General features: G+C 47.3%; 1 protein-coding gene across 6 annotated transcripts; it reads right to left on the bottom strand.

The window, feature by feature from the left end:
• Nucleotides 1–2,806: 2,806 nt before the first annotated feature.
• Nucleotides 2,807–17,349, bottom strand: LOC114014729 (protein mono-ADP-ribosyltransferase PARP12-like). Of its 6 annotated transcripts, XM_027799383.2 has the most exons (9): nucleotides 14,882–17,349; nucleotides 12,453–12,579; nucleotides 9,830–9,947; nucleotides 9,246–9,366; nucleotides 8,103–8,193; nucleotides 6,811–6,886; nucleotides 5,918–6,048; nucleotides 3,576–3,727; nucleotides 2,807–3,140 (listed from the first exon to the last, which is right to left on the bottom strand). In XM_027799383.2, the coding sequence occupies exons 3-9, from the start codon at nucleotides 9,887–9,889 to the stop codon at nucleotides 2,860–2,862; spliced, it is 912 nt and encodes a 303-aa protein (XP_027655184.2). In that variant the 5' UTR covers nucleotides 9,890–9,947; nucleotides 12,453–12,579; nucleotides 14,882–17,349; the 3' UTR covers nucleotides 2,807–2,859. The 6 variants fall into 6 exon arrangements, with proteins under 6 accessions (XP_027655184.2, XP_027655181.2, XP_027655182.2 ...); XM_027799380.2 differs by lacking the exon at nucleotides 12,453–12,579; XM_027799381.2 differs by lacking the exons at nucleotides 12,453–12,579; nucleotides 14,882–17,349 and adding an exon at nucleotides 12,604–13,538.
• Nucleotides 17,350–17,353: the final 4 nt, after the last annotated feature.

Below are 17,353 nucleotides of genomic sequence, written 5' to 3'. Positions count from 1 at the left end.
AATATTCCCAAACCTTTTAATGTTCAATAAGCTCTGCTTGGGATAGAGGTTCAATATCATCTTATGCCAGTCAAAATCTATGCCGCAGCCCACCCCCCTCCCTACCCCCACCCCCATCTTCCCCTGCTTCTTTATCAGTGTTGGCACAAACAGGACTGGAAACCATCCTTGCTGAACAACGTATTTTGGATTTGGGTTTTGTGGGGGGTTTTGGCTAGGTCACTTTTCAAGTAGGTGAATGCTCTGCATCTGATCCTCCCCACTCCAGTACAGTCACTAGCAGTGGCATGGTGAAAACAGCAGCAACACACACCTGGAGGTGGGACTGCCCCTTTTGGCAGTGACACACAGTAAGAATTGCAGAGAATGACCTTGAAATAGTGCAAGCTGCTCAAGAAGCACTTCCACTTCAGATTTGGTTCTCCAACACCTACAAAGCCCACAACAGCTACACGCCAGCAGTCCCACATACAGCACACAGTTACAGCTGCACGTACCAGACCCATGCCTGATCTTCCTAATATAACACCCAGCACCTAATTTCTGGAGGCTGCAAGAACTCTCCCTGCAGTCAGAAATAGTTTTGACTTATTAGAAGATCTCCTTTTCTTCCAAACTGCATGTTTGCACCTGTCCTCTCCTCTCTGCCTGGTTTCTTTTTTTCCAGACCACAAAACCCCTTTTGTAGTGGCTGACCTGCCCCTCAGCAGGCTGTCTCTTACCTTCTCCTCCCCCAAGGAGGTTGGCAATCACACCCCAAAGCCCACCTTTCTCCCACACAATAAGTTGTTTCTTCTGTCATGGTGGAGAGGAATGGGGGAAGATGGTTTGTACAAGGGCATCATCCCACAGAACATTTTCTCTAACAGCAAAACTCTTCCCAAACGCTCCATCTCCCAGCCCCCATCCTGCCCAAAGCCTGCACATGCAATCCCCCCAATAAGCCAATGAAGCCATAGACAAAATTTATGCAACATTGCAAGGACCAAGGCAGGGTGACAGCTGGAAGTGGTCATTATTCAGTCCCTTCCCATCCTTGCAAGCTTGCAGCTTGGAGGCAACAAGCGGAGGGCAATCGTGGGGTGAAGGCTGCCCATCCAGCACCCACTGGATGCTACAGCAAGGCAGCAAGACTGTAAACCAAAAAATTTCTCTATATAATCTCACCTATTTATAAAATTAATAGCTTAAAACAGACTTTCCATTATTGTTTGTACAAATAATACTCAGATTCATGTTTATGCAAAGCACAGATGCAGGTCTATGACAACTGACAAATCCTAAGCAAACAGCTCTCCAAAATCACTGCAGTTTTCCAGTGCAGTGATATTGACAGAACAGGAAAGCAATTAACTGTTGTGTACCACTTCACTTATTGAGAAAGATATATGGCAGATAACTTGCTGCCATATACTTTTATATTTAGTTTTTTTAAAAATTTCAGAATATCATAGATTCAGGAGAAAGTCCATTCGTCTAACTTTCACTTTTACTTCTTGACTGCATGGAAAGCTCTCTGCTCACCTGTGGCTGACAAGATCAGATCACTAACTTGCAAAAGAATAATGTTCAGGCTCCTACAAAAGCGGTGGGACATGGAAGTATACTAAATGTGGCAGCTCAGGGACTCAAGTCAGCTGCCTTTGGGACATTTTCTGAGTATTGTGCCTGAAGATTTCAAGCTTTAAGAAAGCTGATGAGATCCTACACGCACCCCTACTCTTGGCTCCTCCCACTCATAGCATGCATAACTGAACCACTTGTGACTTCTTTTCTGAATTGCAACAGCTTAAACAGCAAGACTGTTTTAAAGTAAACCATTAATTTAAGTTTATTTAAAATATTTGGCCAGGTTGATTGGGTCTTTGAGTGGTCTAGTGGAAAATGTCCCTGCCCATGGCAGAGGGGTTGGAGCTAGATGATTGTTAAGGTCTCTTCCAACCCAAACCATTCTATGGTTCTATGATTAATTTTTCTTTCCATGCTATCAGTCATCCCAAATGTTATCCCACCATCCACCAAGTTTCAAGTACAATGTTCATCATCCAAGCTTTCACCCATCCATCCCAGTCGGAGCACACACCACTGGGGCACTTCTCAGTTGCCTGGAGAAGTGCCAGGCAGCAGCAGAGCAATTAAAAACAGCCATCACCAACCAGCAGCCACAAAGCTCCTTTACTTCACTGCTCATGCTGCAACCACTGGCTCTGCAGCCCTGGTGGGATGCTGCCATGTGCCATTATTCAGCTCACCGCAGACTTCCATGCTGTTAATGTCATGGTGCAGTGGGGATCTAACTTCAGCAGCTGTGATATCCCCGCTTCTCTTGACCTAAACCCGGTGGGGATAGAGCAAGGACAGGGTGTCACAGGGACAGGCAGACTTGACATAGAAGAACAAGGTGAGAAGTGTCAGCAATGTGACCAGGAAACAAAGCAAAGTTAATTGCCAGGATTAATTACAAACCATCCTGGCTTTCCTCCTTCCACAGTCCTCACCCAGTCTCACTTTGGTACATCAGCAACACCACAGGCAGGAACCATCCCTGAGTGACTATATCAGTGAATCAAGTGGTGCCACTTTTGCCAGCAGTAGGTGTCACTGCATCAGGGTACACAAGGCAGGTACATCCCCATCCCAGGCTAGTGATAAGGTGGGGGGTTATAGTTTAGCACTTTCTGCTGGCAAAAGAATAGCACCTACCAAACAGCAGCGTCCCAAAGTCCTTCAGGGGTTGGATATTGGTTCACTGCAGTACAAAATGTTCTAAAGCTACTATTAAAATTGAACAAACATTAAAAAGAGATGTACTAAAGTGTAATTTATTCCGTGTAAATTCAAAGGAGGTTCCACCATTCATTACAGGATCATACATTGGGCCCCACTGCTGTACTCCAAGATATAGGCAGGGTAAATCTGGTGCTTCTCAAAGATGACGAAGATGGAAGGGTCTGTCGGGTCGTTCACACAGCTGTCGTAAAGTCTGTTTGAATTAACGGCTCTGGGTGGAGGGCGAGGGTAATCTGGGTTTCCCTGAACAAAGTCTCCAACAAGAACATGAGCTACAAACATGCTGTAGCAACCACTATGAGAGGAACAGTACTTGTGAGAATAGCTGGCATCTCTGGCAAAGTAGCTTCCTAGGGACCAGAAAAAGCCACAAGTAAGACAATACATCAGCTGAGGAATAAACATCTATCAGCACTTTGGCAGCCAGAAATTCGCAGGCCCAGGTAGCTCTACGCCCATCCTTGCCAGGTGTTTCCACATAGGCTTATTTTAAAGCATCGATACGCTCTAGCCACTTCTTGCCATCAACCTCCCAGTCCTGCCTGCCCAAGAGTTTTGCTAAACAGCAGGAACCTGAGGCAAAGAGGGGTGGGTTTAGCCCCTCCAAAAATGGGATTGCTGTGGATGCTGCCTGCAGCAATGCAGATGCACGCAGCTGACAGTGCCCTAATGGCAGGAGTGCGGGAGTCAGGGACAGTCAATCACCTCACACCCACCCACCAGCCCGGCTGGGGTCTGCAGCCCATGCTGCTACAGCCTCTGAACCCACACTTATGCACTTGTACCTTTTCCATACATTGTCCCATGAGTCCCACAGATCCTCCAGTCGAAGTTCTGCTCACAGATGGCAGGCACGTGGGATGGACTTGTCCCGTGGAACAGGAGTCGCTCATCCACCCATTTTGATTTACTGAGCTTCTTCATCTGCTCCTTTTGCCTAGGGACAAAAAAAAAACCCCAAACCCCAACCAAACAGAAATTAATGACATGTTACCCTGGTTCAAACAAGGACAATTTCCCAACTCAGCTCCTCCTACTTTTGGGTCATGGAGGAACAGTGACACAAACTGCTCTCAGTGGGGTTACTGCCTGCTTTGCACTTCTGTTGGTACCCGGCTGCACAGCTGGCTCCTTCCAACAAAACAAAAAGTTCTCAGCATTGCTATGGACTGTGTCACCCACAACTTCATACCACATGAGAGAGTAGAGAGACAAACATCACTTGACTGGGAATTGGTCAGTTCCCAGGTTATATAAATCCTGAATGCTTAAATATGGTTATAAAACTGAGCTGTATGAAGCCACAGCAGACTGTATCATCTTTACCCCTATCTTTATCACATTAAAAGTCTGCTTTTTTTTTTTTTTTTAAACTCCTATGTGGACGACACTAAAACAAAAGGAATAAATCTGAGATACCACAGCTCAGTCATGCTGAAGGAAAAGAACTTTCTTTTTGAATAACACTAGCAAGAAGCCCCCACACAACCTGTTAGGTTATGTGATAAAAGGCTCATTTCCACACAGACAAAAAGCATAGAGACAATCCCAACAGCATAATCACAGAGAGAGGAACCCCAGCCCCGGCCACTTCTAAGGTTACCCCAGGGGAACCTCAGCCCCAGGAACCAAGGGACAACCAGCACCGTGAGCAATGGAAAGAGTCCAGAGCAGCTCACAGACATAAGGGGGGTACTGTCGATGAGAATATAGGACTTATTATGGGACAGAGGGGAAGAGCATTTGGGGCTTGCACAGGACTTGTAATGGGATGTTTAACAGAGGAACTGTAGGTGGGAGAAGGGAGGGGTCATAATGGTCTGAGGAGGAACAAACACAGGAAAACAGAGAGATAAGGGGGTAAAAAGGACTGGCCAGTAGACTTGTCTGACCATGCCCTATGCCTGATCAGCACAGTCTGCCCTGATAGGGTACTCATTAAACTCCATTTCTAACTCTTACTTGGGTGATGGACCTTCCAGCCTGTGTGCATGCGCATGTATGGGGGTCTGGGTGCAGCAACCGCAGTAGGACCTTCGGTCACAGGAGCTATACATCCATAGCACCAGTAATGACAGCAAACAAGGGGGTGTGTGTCAGTATGTGATCATTAACCAACATAAGGCTGAACAGCCAGTGAGGAGGGTAGCTGGCCTGGGAGTCAGGTTTTGAAAGAGTCATAAGTCTGGCCAGATGCTGGAGAGACCAGAAGGTCTGAGCTTGCTTACCAGAGGGACCAGGAGGTCCAGGCCAAGGCTTTCATGGTGAAGACATCATAAAATCTATAGCAACTCACTTGCATGTGTGTGTGTGTGTGTGTGTGTATGCAGAACCTAACTGAAGATGAGAGGATCCAGGGGCCAGCGCGTTGGTAGGCTGAGAGTCTAAAGACCAGCCCCTAGAGGGACCCATGCATGTACATATGTTCCAGTAAAAGGCTTGCATCCCAGCCATCCGGAGGAAGGGAACAGGATGATCACATGGGGACCTTATCGCTATCTACAGCTACCTGAAAGGAGGTTGTAGACAGGTGGGTGTCAGTCCCTTCTCCCAGATAACAAGTGACGAGATAAGAAGAAACGCCCTCAAGTCCTGCCAGGAAGGTTTAGATTTGTTATCAGGAAAAATTTCTTCACTGAAAGGGTGGTCAAGCGTTGGAACAGACTGCCAAGGGAGGTGGTGGAATCACCATCCCTGGAAGTGTTTAAAAAACACATAGATGTGTGGTCCTGGGGACATGGTTTAGTGGTGGACTTGGCAGTCCCATGTTAATAGTTGGACCTGATGATCTTAAAGGTCTTTTCCAATGCAAATGATTCTAGGATTCTAGGATGAGGCCATTGGTGCTGTTTATGATTGCATGAGTGCTGTGCTGTGTTGAGTTTCATGGCCAGCTGTGTGCTTATTCATACCTTTTGTGTGTATGTGTGTGTTTGTGCGTGTGTGCCTACTGGGAACATGTGCTGAACCTCACTACCAGCCGGACACAGGCACACAGATACACGGCAGGCTCACCTCTGCTGGGCTGCTGGATTTGGCGACTCCTAACGCTAGTATGGAGGACAATAGATCAGGAAATACCAGTCTTCTGCTGCCATAAGGATAATGAAATAAAATAGATACAAACCACTGAAAAACTTGCCAAAGTGTGGGGTTCTGGATCCTCTGCATTTGGTGGATGCAGTAATTTTTCATTGTCTTCTCAAACAGCCTCTTAATTTTCCCATACTCATGGGAAGTGCAGCTGAGCTGTACCAACTGAAAATTTTGGAAACACCATAAATAATGTATTACTGACAGCAACAACTCCCAAAGTCCAAAGGACTCACCAACCTCCTCATATCAGGGGAAAAGTCCTGCCGGCAAAATCACAAGCTTCTGTTGTCTTTCCAGTTAACCATCCTCTCCCCACCTTCACATTCACCCACTATGTGGAAGCATAGGCACTGACTGAGGGAGATGAATGCAATCCCAACGAGCTTCCTTCGGTGGACCCACCTCTGCATCTAGGTTACTTTTACTTCAAAGTAACCTGAAGATGAAATGCACAGCAGTATTCATGCTGCTATGAGAATAATGAATATCAGTTTCACCTTAATTTGACATTATAGCTCCTTCTAGCGTCTTCCCTGCAAGGCTAAGCCCTAGTTTTAACACAGCAAATAATATTTTGCCTCAAATCAACAGAGGAAATACTGGCACACCCCCTTAAGATGCAGCTCGTCCAGTTTATCAGAGGACCAGGTGCCTTGGGAGAGTGCAAAGGACAGGTCAGACCCGTAGTGGAGAAAAGGGTCTTTCTTATCCAGCATGGTTTATGTAGGGGGTCTCAGGGAGCCTCCCAGGAGACACAGGTCTATTCTGAATGTGAAACTCTCAGTGCTGGTTTACCTCATGGTTTCTTATTTTATAAGACATATTTAAAAACTAGGAATATCTCAACTGCCTTGGGTCACATTCTCAGAAAAATCAGTACAGGACATGGTTTGCCCTACCCCTTGGAGAGCTGGAAAGACATACCTTGAACCCAATATCAGGCAGTGCAGATTGGTCCCATTGTGGAGGATAGATGGAACATGACAGAGTCATGTTTTGGCTGCAGAAAAGAAAAAGAAGCAAGTCAGTCCACGATACTCCTAACTAAATCCCTCTTCCAGAGGATCCAGCCACTGTTATCACTGGATTTTTATTTTTGTTTTAGTTTCCACATTACCATTGTCCCTTCCTCCAGTTTAGATTTCCACACACGTCCTAGTGGCACTAATGCATCTCTTGGCAGGTCAAGACTTTGATAGGAGAGCTTCAAATGAGGAGTAACATGCTCCTAGCTGAATGGTTTGTACAACTGTTCCAGCTAGCCCTCCATGTGTGCTGCTTGAACCTCTAGGAAACAGGAGTGCGAGCCCTCTCCCTCCATGTGGCTACTCATCTCTAAATCCCTGGCCAAATGGGTGGCCTGCCCCTATTTGTCCAAGATCAAGCTTGTCAGGAGGCTGCGGGTGGAGGCTTGTGCCCTGCAGGCACTACTTCACTGGTCAGTGCTCAACAACTTCCAGCATTAATGCCCTCCTGGCATGCATGTCTTAAACCAGGCAACAGAAGCAGTAGCATCCATTCAGGAGCTACAGTTTGTCTCCCTTTTTTTGAATGAACCCACCCTTGGTTGAACTGACCCTTAAATTGAACGCTTAGCTTCAAATGCACCGTCTGCTAGTGAGTTTCTGAAGCAAAGGTGGCTCTTTCTAAAATAAAGCAGTAGCAAAACTGACTTCTACAGCAGACATACTCAAATTCTGCCAAGCTGAACTTCCTTTAAAAAAGCCGTAAGATAGGGTATCCCAAATAAGTGCATTCAGTTTACTTCATTTAGAGGGATTTGCTTCTGTGTTTTATTCTGTCCTCAGCTTTTCAGGGGATGACATCTATCTGTTCCACAGTTCTTGGGACTGGCAGTCTCATGCTCCTACTCTGCGCACAGTTTGTTTAGTACTGTTGGGGTATAAATCAAGGAATAAAAATCCCTGCCACAGTTGTGTCAGCCCTATGTGGCCTTGCTCTCACAGAGAGAATAAAACTACTCTAGGGGTCCTTCACAGCTGCCAGAGACTGCCACCAAACATCCCTTCAGCACGCTTCACAGAAGCGTTGCATAATTTACAAATATTGTCACCACAAAATTTGCCATTAAACCAGTCAACAAAAGGTATCTAAACATGAATATAAGAACTCTAAAACTGAGGGTATTCTTAGCAGAAAGGTGCTGTCAGGTAGCGACATTATTAAATATATTATCTTCTTCTGAAGTATATTACCTTCTGTCTTGTCCACCTGGAGAGGACCAAAATTTTGGCCATCGGGCAACTTTTCTTCGAGTTCCATAGGTCAAATTTGTTTGGACCATGTCTTGAAATAAAAACACAATGACTCAATAATTAGATAATTTATTGTCCAGGGACATACCCTTATATGTTTAAAAAAGAAACAAAGCAAGAGGTAGCCCCGAATACCATGTCAAGGTGCTCCCTTTACCACACCTACCCCATACTTCAAAACCATTCCCACTTGTGCTGCTCTGCTTGGAGATCAGCAAGGCCAGCCACCTGCTAGCATAGGTTGTGAAGCTCAAAGGCAGTCAACTACCAACTGCACTTGCACATGCATTCACATCCAGGCTGCTGGCCAGAGAAAACCACATCTGATGTCAGGCCTACAGCAGGGAAGAGTTTTCAATACGATGGAGGCCATAAATCTAGCTTTCCTAGCAGCACAGGATTGTTACATGGTGCTAAGAGGAAAGTCTGCCCTCCCTTCTTGGTCCTGCAGCAATATCACAGAGCACATGCTGTGTGACATAGCTAATTATCCATTGTTTCCTCCTTTAAACACCACCCTCTTTATTCATGCCAGGAAACAGATTTAAAGTTTGGAAAGCTAACGGGAGTTTTAAGATGGGTAAATCAGAAACAGAAAAAGCATTTCTCATTTTGCCATTTTTCTCTCTGTGCAATCAGCCCTAAATTTTCCTTTGCTGCACCTATGTGCTTTCTCACTGCATAAGTAGTTTGCAAGACGTCTATCATGGGCTCACTTCTTCACCATTTGACTTCTCAGTCCTTTTTTTTTTTTTTCCTTTTTCATTCCTCCTCTTTAGTTGTATAAACCCAAATGCATACGCCAGATGCCATGAAATATTTACAGTCGGCTCTTCTGCTGAATATACTACATTGTCAGAGATGCTTTTTTGGCTATAGATGCGCAAGTCTAGAAGCTCGAGCAGGGTATCTCAAAACTGCAGAGAAATGTACATGCTGCTCAAGTTCTGCTTGGAGAAAACTTACAGGAGGAAAAAGACCTGTTCAAAGAAACCCAGACACAGGGTGAGAACCCTGCATGAAGGAGGCTGCCTTACAGCCTGCTGCACTGTATAAGTGGCTTAAAATAAGGAGCTACTTCACCTTCAAAGTCTAACTCATACATCTGAGAACCAGTTGTGAATAACACAGTGCCTTTCTGGTCAGCTAGAAATTCTTTCTCCAGATCTGCAGATGTTACCGTGGCAGAGCAGTGATCCGGATGCTGTAGAAAGAACAAGAAAATAGTCTTTGGTTTAGGTGACACTGTGGGGAAAAAGCAGTATTTTCCCCGGCCTGTATCACTGAATGCCATTTTGAACTAAGTCTTAAAGGCTTCAAGCATTTTGTTCTTTAGCGAGAGGGGTAGCCCACAGAGAACAGCTGCTTGTAGCAACAGCAACCAAGCAGCCTTCAGCCTGTGTGTCAGCTTCAGCCAAAAGGTGTCTGTCATCTCTGGAAAATGCCCCCACTTTCAAAGCCAGGCCTTTGAATGCTTTCACAGAGTAGCAGTACTGCTTTGATGAACGGAAAATTAAGAAGACAAACCCACCAGGGCATCAGAGCAGCACTGCAAGGGCACCCAGCAGCGCGTGTGCAACACCCCAGCTGCAGAACAACGTGCCCTAAATAACTCTCCAAAGACGGCTTAACAAGAGCTTTTGGCATGGACAGCAGATGGATCTCACCTTTTCCCCATACTCAATCCAGTGCCCAGAATCATCAAGCCAATACCAGGTGTACTCCATTTTGGGAGCAGGTGGATGAGTCAGAAGATACCACAGGTGCAGAAGAGCTGACCAACACCTAATCAGAAGAGAAATCCACATTAAAGTATGGGTCTTTTCCAAAGCTGTCACACTATGTGATATCCCTGGTCTGGTTAGAAGTCTAACTGCTTCTCAGAAAAGGAGACCCCTCCAACCTGGGAAGTGCATGTTTGGCCCAGAACAAATAAACTGATGTTTGTACATTTATGTGGCATGGTAAGCACCACAGAAATGACCCTGACCTCTCTGGGCTGGACAAAGGTCACTGTTTTTCTCTAAAATATATCTTTCTAAAATACACATTGTAAGAAAATAAAACTTGACAGAATAAACTCGGCTTGTTATAGGAAGGCCAATAGTGCCACCTGGCTAATAAGAATAAGATTTGGCTTTCAGGCAGTGTGTGATCAGCTGCAAAAGTCAGGACGTCTTCAGAGGGCACTGGTGAAAGCAAAGGTGATGCTCACAGGTACTCTACCGGGTGCAGGTGCCCAGGTGCTGGCAGCAGGGGCTGCAGGGGTGGCCTCTGTGAGCAGATATCCACACTGCAACACATGGAGGACCCCATGCTGCAGCATGTGGACATGCCCTGAAGGAAGCTGCAGTCCATGGGCAGGAGCTCATGCCAGAGCAGGTTTATCCTGAAGGACTGCAGCCCAGAGGAAAGGAGACATGCTGGAGTGAGGGAAATTTCTGAGAACAATGCAGTGGTGGGGGGCAACAATTATGGACTGAGACCAACGCCCATTCCCTATCCCCTCTGCATCACTTGTGGGTGGGAGGCAGGGGGGAAGTAGAAAAGCTGGGACTGAAGGAGTGAATTTCAGCCTGGGAAGAAGGTGGATGAGGGGAAGGTGGTGTTCTAATTTTTGGGTTTGTTTCTTATCATCCAAATCTATTTTAATTGGCAATAAATTAAGTTTCCCCAAGTCAAGTCTGTTTTGATCAGTGATCTCCCTGTCTTCCTCTCAACTCATGAATTTTTCTGTCTTACTTTCTTCTGTATCCAGTTGAGGAGAAGGTGTCAAATTCCTTTGGCAGGGGAAATCACTTACCAGCAAAGTCTTTGCTCTGCAGTCTACCCTGGAAACACAGTACCTACACAGAGACGAAGCTGAAACAGGTAGCCACCAATAATTCCAATTCAGAGGATTTTACTTTGCTTGATGCAGTGCTTTAGCCTCCTTTGAAAGTCCCAGTTTTGGACCCAGCCAATGCTTTTCCATGCATCTCATCACTTTGCTGCTCCTACAACATTTCCCTATCGTGAAGCACACAGACACAGCTGAGACCTGCCCACCTGCATGCCATGGAGTTTGCAAGGGTCTGTGGCTGAGCTACTCAGGGTTACCCAAAGAATTTGAGCACCCTATTCAAACAGAAACTGAAAATGATCATTTATCCTGCTCTGATGCTCTTCATGCCTTGGCAGGGACCACGGGTATTCAGAGCAGGCTAGTCAGAGGAAAACGTCATAGGAGGAGCTCCCTTACAGAGCTGGTTACAGTACAAAGGTCCACAAACAAAGGCTTGGCAGCCCCTGGACTGCCAGAACAAAGAGCAAGGAAGGACCCACATCTCCTTCACAGCCTCAGCTTGCTCCAGCACTGCCTTCAGACCATGGGTGCTCTTTGTACGCAGTAACACCAGCCAGGCCTGTTCCTAGAAAAATGCTCACACTTAATTTGCTTGCAAATCCCACTGCAGGAGATTCATGAGATCCAGCAGTTCTGGGAGATTTTTTTGGATGTGGTGGTCCCTTTTCTCCCCTCTGCACAGCAGTGTGCTGCTGCTGCTGCTGCTGTGGCAGAAGAATTTGAAGTTTGTGGATTTGAAGTGTGGGATTTGAGGGGCAGAAGATAAACAGAGAGGAAAGCGGGGGAGGAGGGTGGGATGATATTTCCAGGCAGCTTTCCTCCATTGCTCCCCCATCCCTGTTCCCTCTCGCCACTCCATGGATGGATACTAACCCCTGCCAGCTCCCCTGTCAGTACCCAGGGCTCCCAGTCTGCCCTAACCCCATCGGCTTTCCAAAATGCCCAGTTGTGCCCTACTTTCACTTGTCAGCATTTCTGCTCCTGGAAGGGAATTTCCACTTACCAGATAACCCCAACTAGAAAGAAACAGAGGTGAAACAACAAAGCAGATGGAAAAAAAATTACCTAGCAAGACAGATCTTCACCTTTTACTGAAGATTTTGCTATCTGGTCTTGTGCAATTGAGAGATACCATGTAAATTTGCTTTTTATATCTCCAGAGGAATAACTTTATACAGAGGGAATTTTATACGTTAAAAGCAACCTCATGCCACCTTTTTTCTTACACTTCTCCCTCACATAGAAGAAAGGACGAATTAATGAAGATATAAGTGCAGCTTACCATATGACTAACTGCAAGCAGGTATCCTTCCAGCAGACCTTATAGCCAAGCCCACAAGCTATGAAACCCCCAGCTTTCTCCATCTGCCTCCCTCCCAGCTCAGCAGCACCCCAGGAAAGCTGCCAGAGCCCGGCACATGCCACCTCCCAGCTGCCCTACTCACAGTCATGTCATCAGGCTGCTCAGTCACCACCCCTGGGAGCTGAGGGCACCAGCCACGTGCCTGCCAGTTGGATGAGCCCTCTGAACCCTTGCTCCACATGGGAAAGGTCCCCCAGCTGCAGTAAGACCTTCAGAAAAAAAGTACAACTGGCCTGTGATAGCTCCTCATGAACTCCCAACTGCACATCTGTACCTCGCTGTCTCTCTCAGGGTCTCTCTCCGTGGGACATCATGGATGCCTCTCCGCTTAGCCACTGACCCTTAGAAAGCGGAGCTGAGTAACACTTCCTTCTGGTTATTGCGCCATACTACGCATGCGCATCTGCAGACCGGCCAGGCACAGCTGATGTTTTTGGCAGATGCACCAGTAAAATCAACATCCCTACAAACTGGCATCGTTTATCCCTACTGCCTGGTTCCTGTCATCATGCACCAGCACTTAGCTTGTGCCAATTCCTCCCCTCCTTCCAGTGGTTGGGGGTATTCAGGACCTTCTCCTTTCAAGATTCCTGCCAGGAGCAGCTTCTGCCGATCATCATTCTTTGAAAGCCAAAGCTGGCATTGCCTTGCAAAGCAAACCCCAAATCTCAACACAGAAAGCGGGTGCATCTCTCAGCACACTCTCTGCATGTTATTACACCATTCAGCAGGGTTGCAGCATGCAGCGCTGCACGGAGTGACCCAAACCAGCACAAACCGAGCACAGAGCCCTGTGGGGCAGGCTACGTCAGCCCACACAGAGCTCTGCACCTTCCCAAGAATTTGTATTTGTATTCCTTTACCCTGAAGGCTGATGCTCTATTCCATTCTTCCCCACGGAAATCAGAGAAGGGTTAGGAGCTTTCCACTCTGACCTCCAGCCTTTCTGTCTAAAGGCGGACAGTTTACCAGCTGTGTTCTGAAGCATAACGCTTAACAACAGGTCAAATAGTACTAAGTACATAAACTTGTTCAGATGCAAACACTTTTTGGTTGTGGGGTGGGTATTTTTGTTATACAAATTGCATTCAGCTGAATTGGCCAGAACATTTTTATTTCCTGATGATCTACTCAGGCCAGATCAGTATTGGCTGAAACACATAAATCTCTGGTTTAGTTTCTGGAAAGGTTGCGCTGAGTACATTTTATAGACATAGTACTGAGAGAGAAAAAAAAAAAAAAAAAAAGCACACCACCACAAATGAGATTATGAAGTTGAACTTTGTTTCTTCCTCCTCTAGCCTTTTTTGACTGACTTTTGATCTCCCATATGCTACTCCAGCAGACATGCTCCAGAGCGGAGGATCGCACCAGGGGACCATGGGGAGCTTTCCATGAACTGGCAAAACTGTAAAGCGAGCACGGAGCGAGTGTGGGTGCCCCGGCCCTCCTCCCAGGGCGGGAAGCATTGAGGCCCTGGCAAGCGGCAGCTCTGACCCAGCGTATGCAGGACCAGGAGTGAAGGTGGCCAAACCCCCACCCATATGAAAGCAGCGCCCAGAGAGCGCAACGGCTGGGGCATGGCACGGCAGTCGCCATGCAGTCACACTAACAGCTTAGAGAGGCGAGCTCAAGCTGTGGAAATCATTCTCCCAGAAGAAACTGAGCTATGGTTTCCACTCAGCCAAAAGCCAGTGCCAGAAGGCATGTGGCATCCCAGATGGCTCCCACGTAACCGCACAGGGCCCAAGTCATGGCCGCAGGGAGTGCCCCAGCCTGCTGCTGCTGCCGGAGGGCACCCGGGTAGGTGATCTGCTCTGCCTGGTGGCAGAGCTGGAAGGGGAAGGAGAAAGGTTAAGGGGTGTCAGGGAGTGTGAGAGGGAGATAGACTGCTGGAGCCGCTCTCTACCGTCACTGAGACAAATGCACGGCCCGGACACATCACAAGAAGCGGAGGCTCCCCTGCCCTCTCACCATCAGGCAGGAGAGGACCTAAGAGGTGAGGAGGAATGGTAACAGGTCCCTGCTCAGGGCAGCAAATGAATCACCTCCCAGCCCACTTCCCAGGTGCCCCTACACAATAGGTGTGCGGAACCCGAGGGCCAGGAAAACAATATGGGCAAAGGCCTGTCCAGGTTAGAGGGGCTGCCTAGGGAGAGTTGGTCAACCCCAGGCATCACAACCACCTCTGCTAAGAAAAAAAGAAAGGTGGCTGTCATCAGTGACTCCACCCTGAGAGGAACAGAGAGCCTGACATGCCAATCAGACGCAACCCACAGGGAATCTGCTGCCTCCCTGGAGCCTGGGTGAGGGATGTTACTAGAAAACTCTCTGGTCTGGTACAGCCCTCTGATTATTACCCATTACTGGTTTTCCAGGTGGGAAGCTATGGCAGGTCCTTGTCAAAACCTGAACTCCTTCTACAACAGGATGACCCATTTAGTGAATGAGGGAAAGGCCGTGGATGTTGTCTACCTTGACTTTAGTAAAGCCTTTGACACCATTTCCTACCTCATTCTCCTGGAGAAGCTGGCTGCCCATGGCTTGGACATGTGTATTCTGTGCTGGGTAAAGTGCTGGCTGAGCGGCTGAGCCCAAAGAGCGGTGGTGAATGGAGCGACATCCAGCTGGCGGCTGGTCACAGGTGGTGTTCCCCAGGGCTCAGCACTGGGGCCAGCCCAGTTTAATATCTTTACCAATGACCTGTATGAGGGGATTGAGTGCACTCTCAGTAAGCTTGCAGATGACACTGTACTGGCTGGGGTGTTGATCTGCTTTGAGGGCAGGCTGCAGAGAGATCTGAACAGGCTGGACGATACGCTGAGGCCAATTGTATGAAGTTCAACAAGGCTCAGTGCCGGGTCCTGCACCTGGGTCACAACAACCCCACACAACACTACGGGCTTGGGGAAGAGTGGCTGGAAAGCTGCCTGACCAAAAGGGACCTGGGGGTGCTGGTTAAGAGCCAGCTGAACATGAGCCAGCAGTGTGCCCAGGTGGCCAAGGCAGCCAAGAGCATCCTGGCTTGTATCCAAAACAGTGTGGCCAGCAGGACCAGGGAAGTGATTGTCCCCCAGTACTTGGCACTGGTGAGGCCACACCTTGAATACTGTGTCCAGTTTTGGGCCACTCACTGCAAGAAGGACATTGAGGTGATGGAGCGTGTCCAGAGGAGGGCAGCAAAGCTGGTGAAGGGTCTGGGAGTCTTATGAGGAGCTGGGAACTTATGGAGGGACCTGGGGATGTTTAGTCTTGAGGAAAGGAGACTGAAGGAAGACCTTACCCTCTCTACAGCTACCTGAAAGGAGGTTGTAGACAGGTGAGGGTCGGTCTCTTCTCCCAGATAACAAGTGATAGGACAAGAGGAAACAGCCTCAAGTTGCACCAGGGGAGGTTTAGACTGGATATCAGTAAAAACTTCTTCACTGAAAGGGTGGTCAAGCATCAGAACAGGCTGCTCAGGGAGGTGGTGGAATCACCATCCCTGCAGTGTTTAAAAAACACATAGATATGGTTCTTAGGGACATGCTTTAGTGGTTGACTTGGCAGTCCTGGCTTAACGGTTGGACTTGATGATCTTAAAGGTCTTTTCCAACCTAAATGCTTCTATGATTCCATATAGTATCTGGCTCTCATCTCCACAGTTGCACAACTTTCATGATTCCTTTTGACTGATGAGATTTATAAGATTGGGTCCCACAGGTTCATTTTTGCATATGTGAATTCTCTAGTAAAATACTTTTCTGAACTGAAGCCAAGAGCCTGAGTAGGCATGAGATATCAGCTCTAGGAAAAACATTCTGGCTTGGTAGAAAATGTTTACGTAGCTTTGCTGGGAGCAGCATACCATCCTCTCTAAAAACAAACTCACCACAAACTGGAGACTTGAGCTCACTGTAAACTAATACCATTTGAACAGCGTATTTTTTATTTTTATCACTTTTAATTGGAATGTCATCTGTGGAGCTGTTGAACCTCTGATTTGTAACTGTCAATATAACCATGGTACTATATCTGTCTGCGTTTCCAGTATCTGACAGGTCTTGGAGCAGGCATCCAATATATAGCCCTGCAAGATCATATTCTTGCAGAGTCAGCAGAGGCACCCAAGTGTGGTTTCCCTGCAGATGTCAAGTGATTTATCATGTATAAAGAAACCATGGTCCAGCAGGTAGGATTACCTTTTTCCCCCCAGGGAATTTCAGTTCTTGTTCCCTATTTCTCTTCAGAAAAAATGGACATAGAAGTGATGTTTCACTCTTTCTGTGTGTCTATCTGCAGACATACAGCAGCTCTGTTCCAATTTCAGACCACTCCAAGGTTTGATGCATGAGTACTGACGCAACAGTGTGGGCACACTGTGCGCACAGGGGTCCTGCAGCATGGGACCAGGCTGGCAGTGCCTCACACTTCTACCTCAGGATCTGGAAAATACACACACACAAGTACCAAAGGGGGGTGGACAGGCTATGTTGGAGCGATGGGGATCATCTTGTTCCACAGTGTCTTCTGCAGGTTGGTTCCCCAGCCACCCACACCAGGGCCTGGCCACTGGGTGTTGTGGAAAGGTGTGCCAGCGGTTCAGCTTCAGCAAAGCCTGGTGCTAGGAGGGACCGAGCCATGTCTGGGAGCCTGGAAACATTTCCAGATCCCACTCACAACCACACTATCATTTAAAGCCAGTACGTTCTCCTCCTGTAGGTTGTGATGGTTTTCCCTGTACAACTGGATTTCCTGTTGGACAATGTCCAGCAGCTCATAAATTAAACTGTGAGAGAGGAGGGAGGAAGTGAGCCCTGCAACCACGCTGCTGCTATCCCAGCTTAATTTAGCACAGGAACAGGAGGCAGTCATAACAAGAATAATAAATCTCAATTGCTTGGGGAAAAAAAACCCAGCTTATTTATTTCCAAATCTTGATGGTGAATTTTAACAAGTTCCAGTAGATTACACTGGGTTTGTAAACAGTACTTTGGTTTTACA

The sequence above is a fragment of the Falco cherrug genome, chromosome 5, assembly GCF_023634085.1.
Source record: "Falco cherrug isolate bFalChe1 chromosome 5, bFalChe1.pri, whole genome shotgun sequence".
Classification (NCBI taxonomy): domain Eukaryota; kingdom Metazoa; phylum Chordata; class Aves; order Falconiformes; family Falconidae; genus Falco; species Falco cherrug.
The sequence above is the reverse complement of the archived record's forward strand: the minus strand, read 5'-3'. Positions and strand labels throughout refer to the sequence as shown.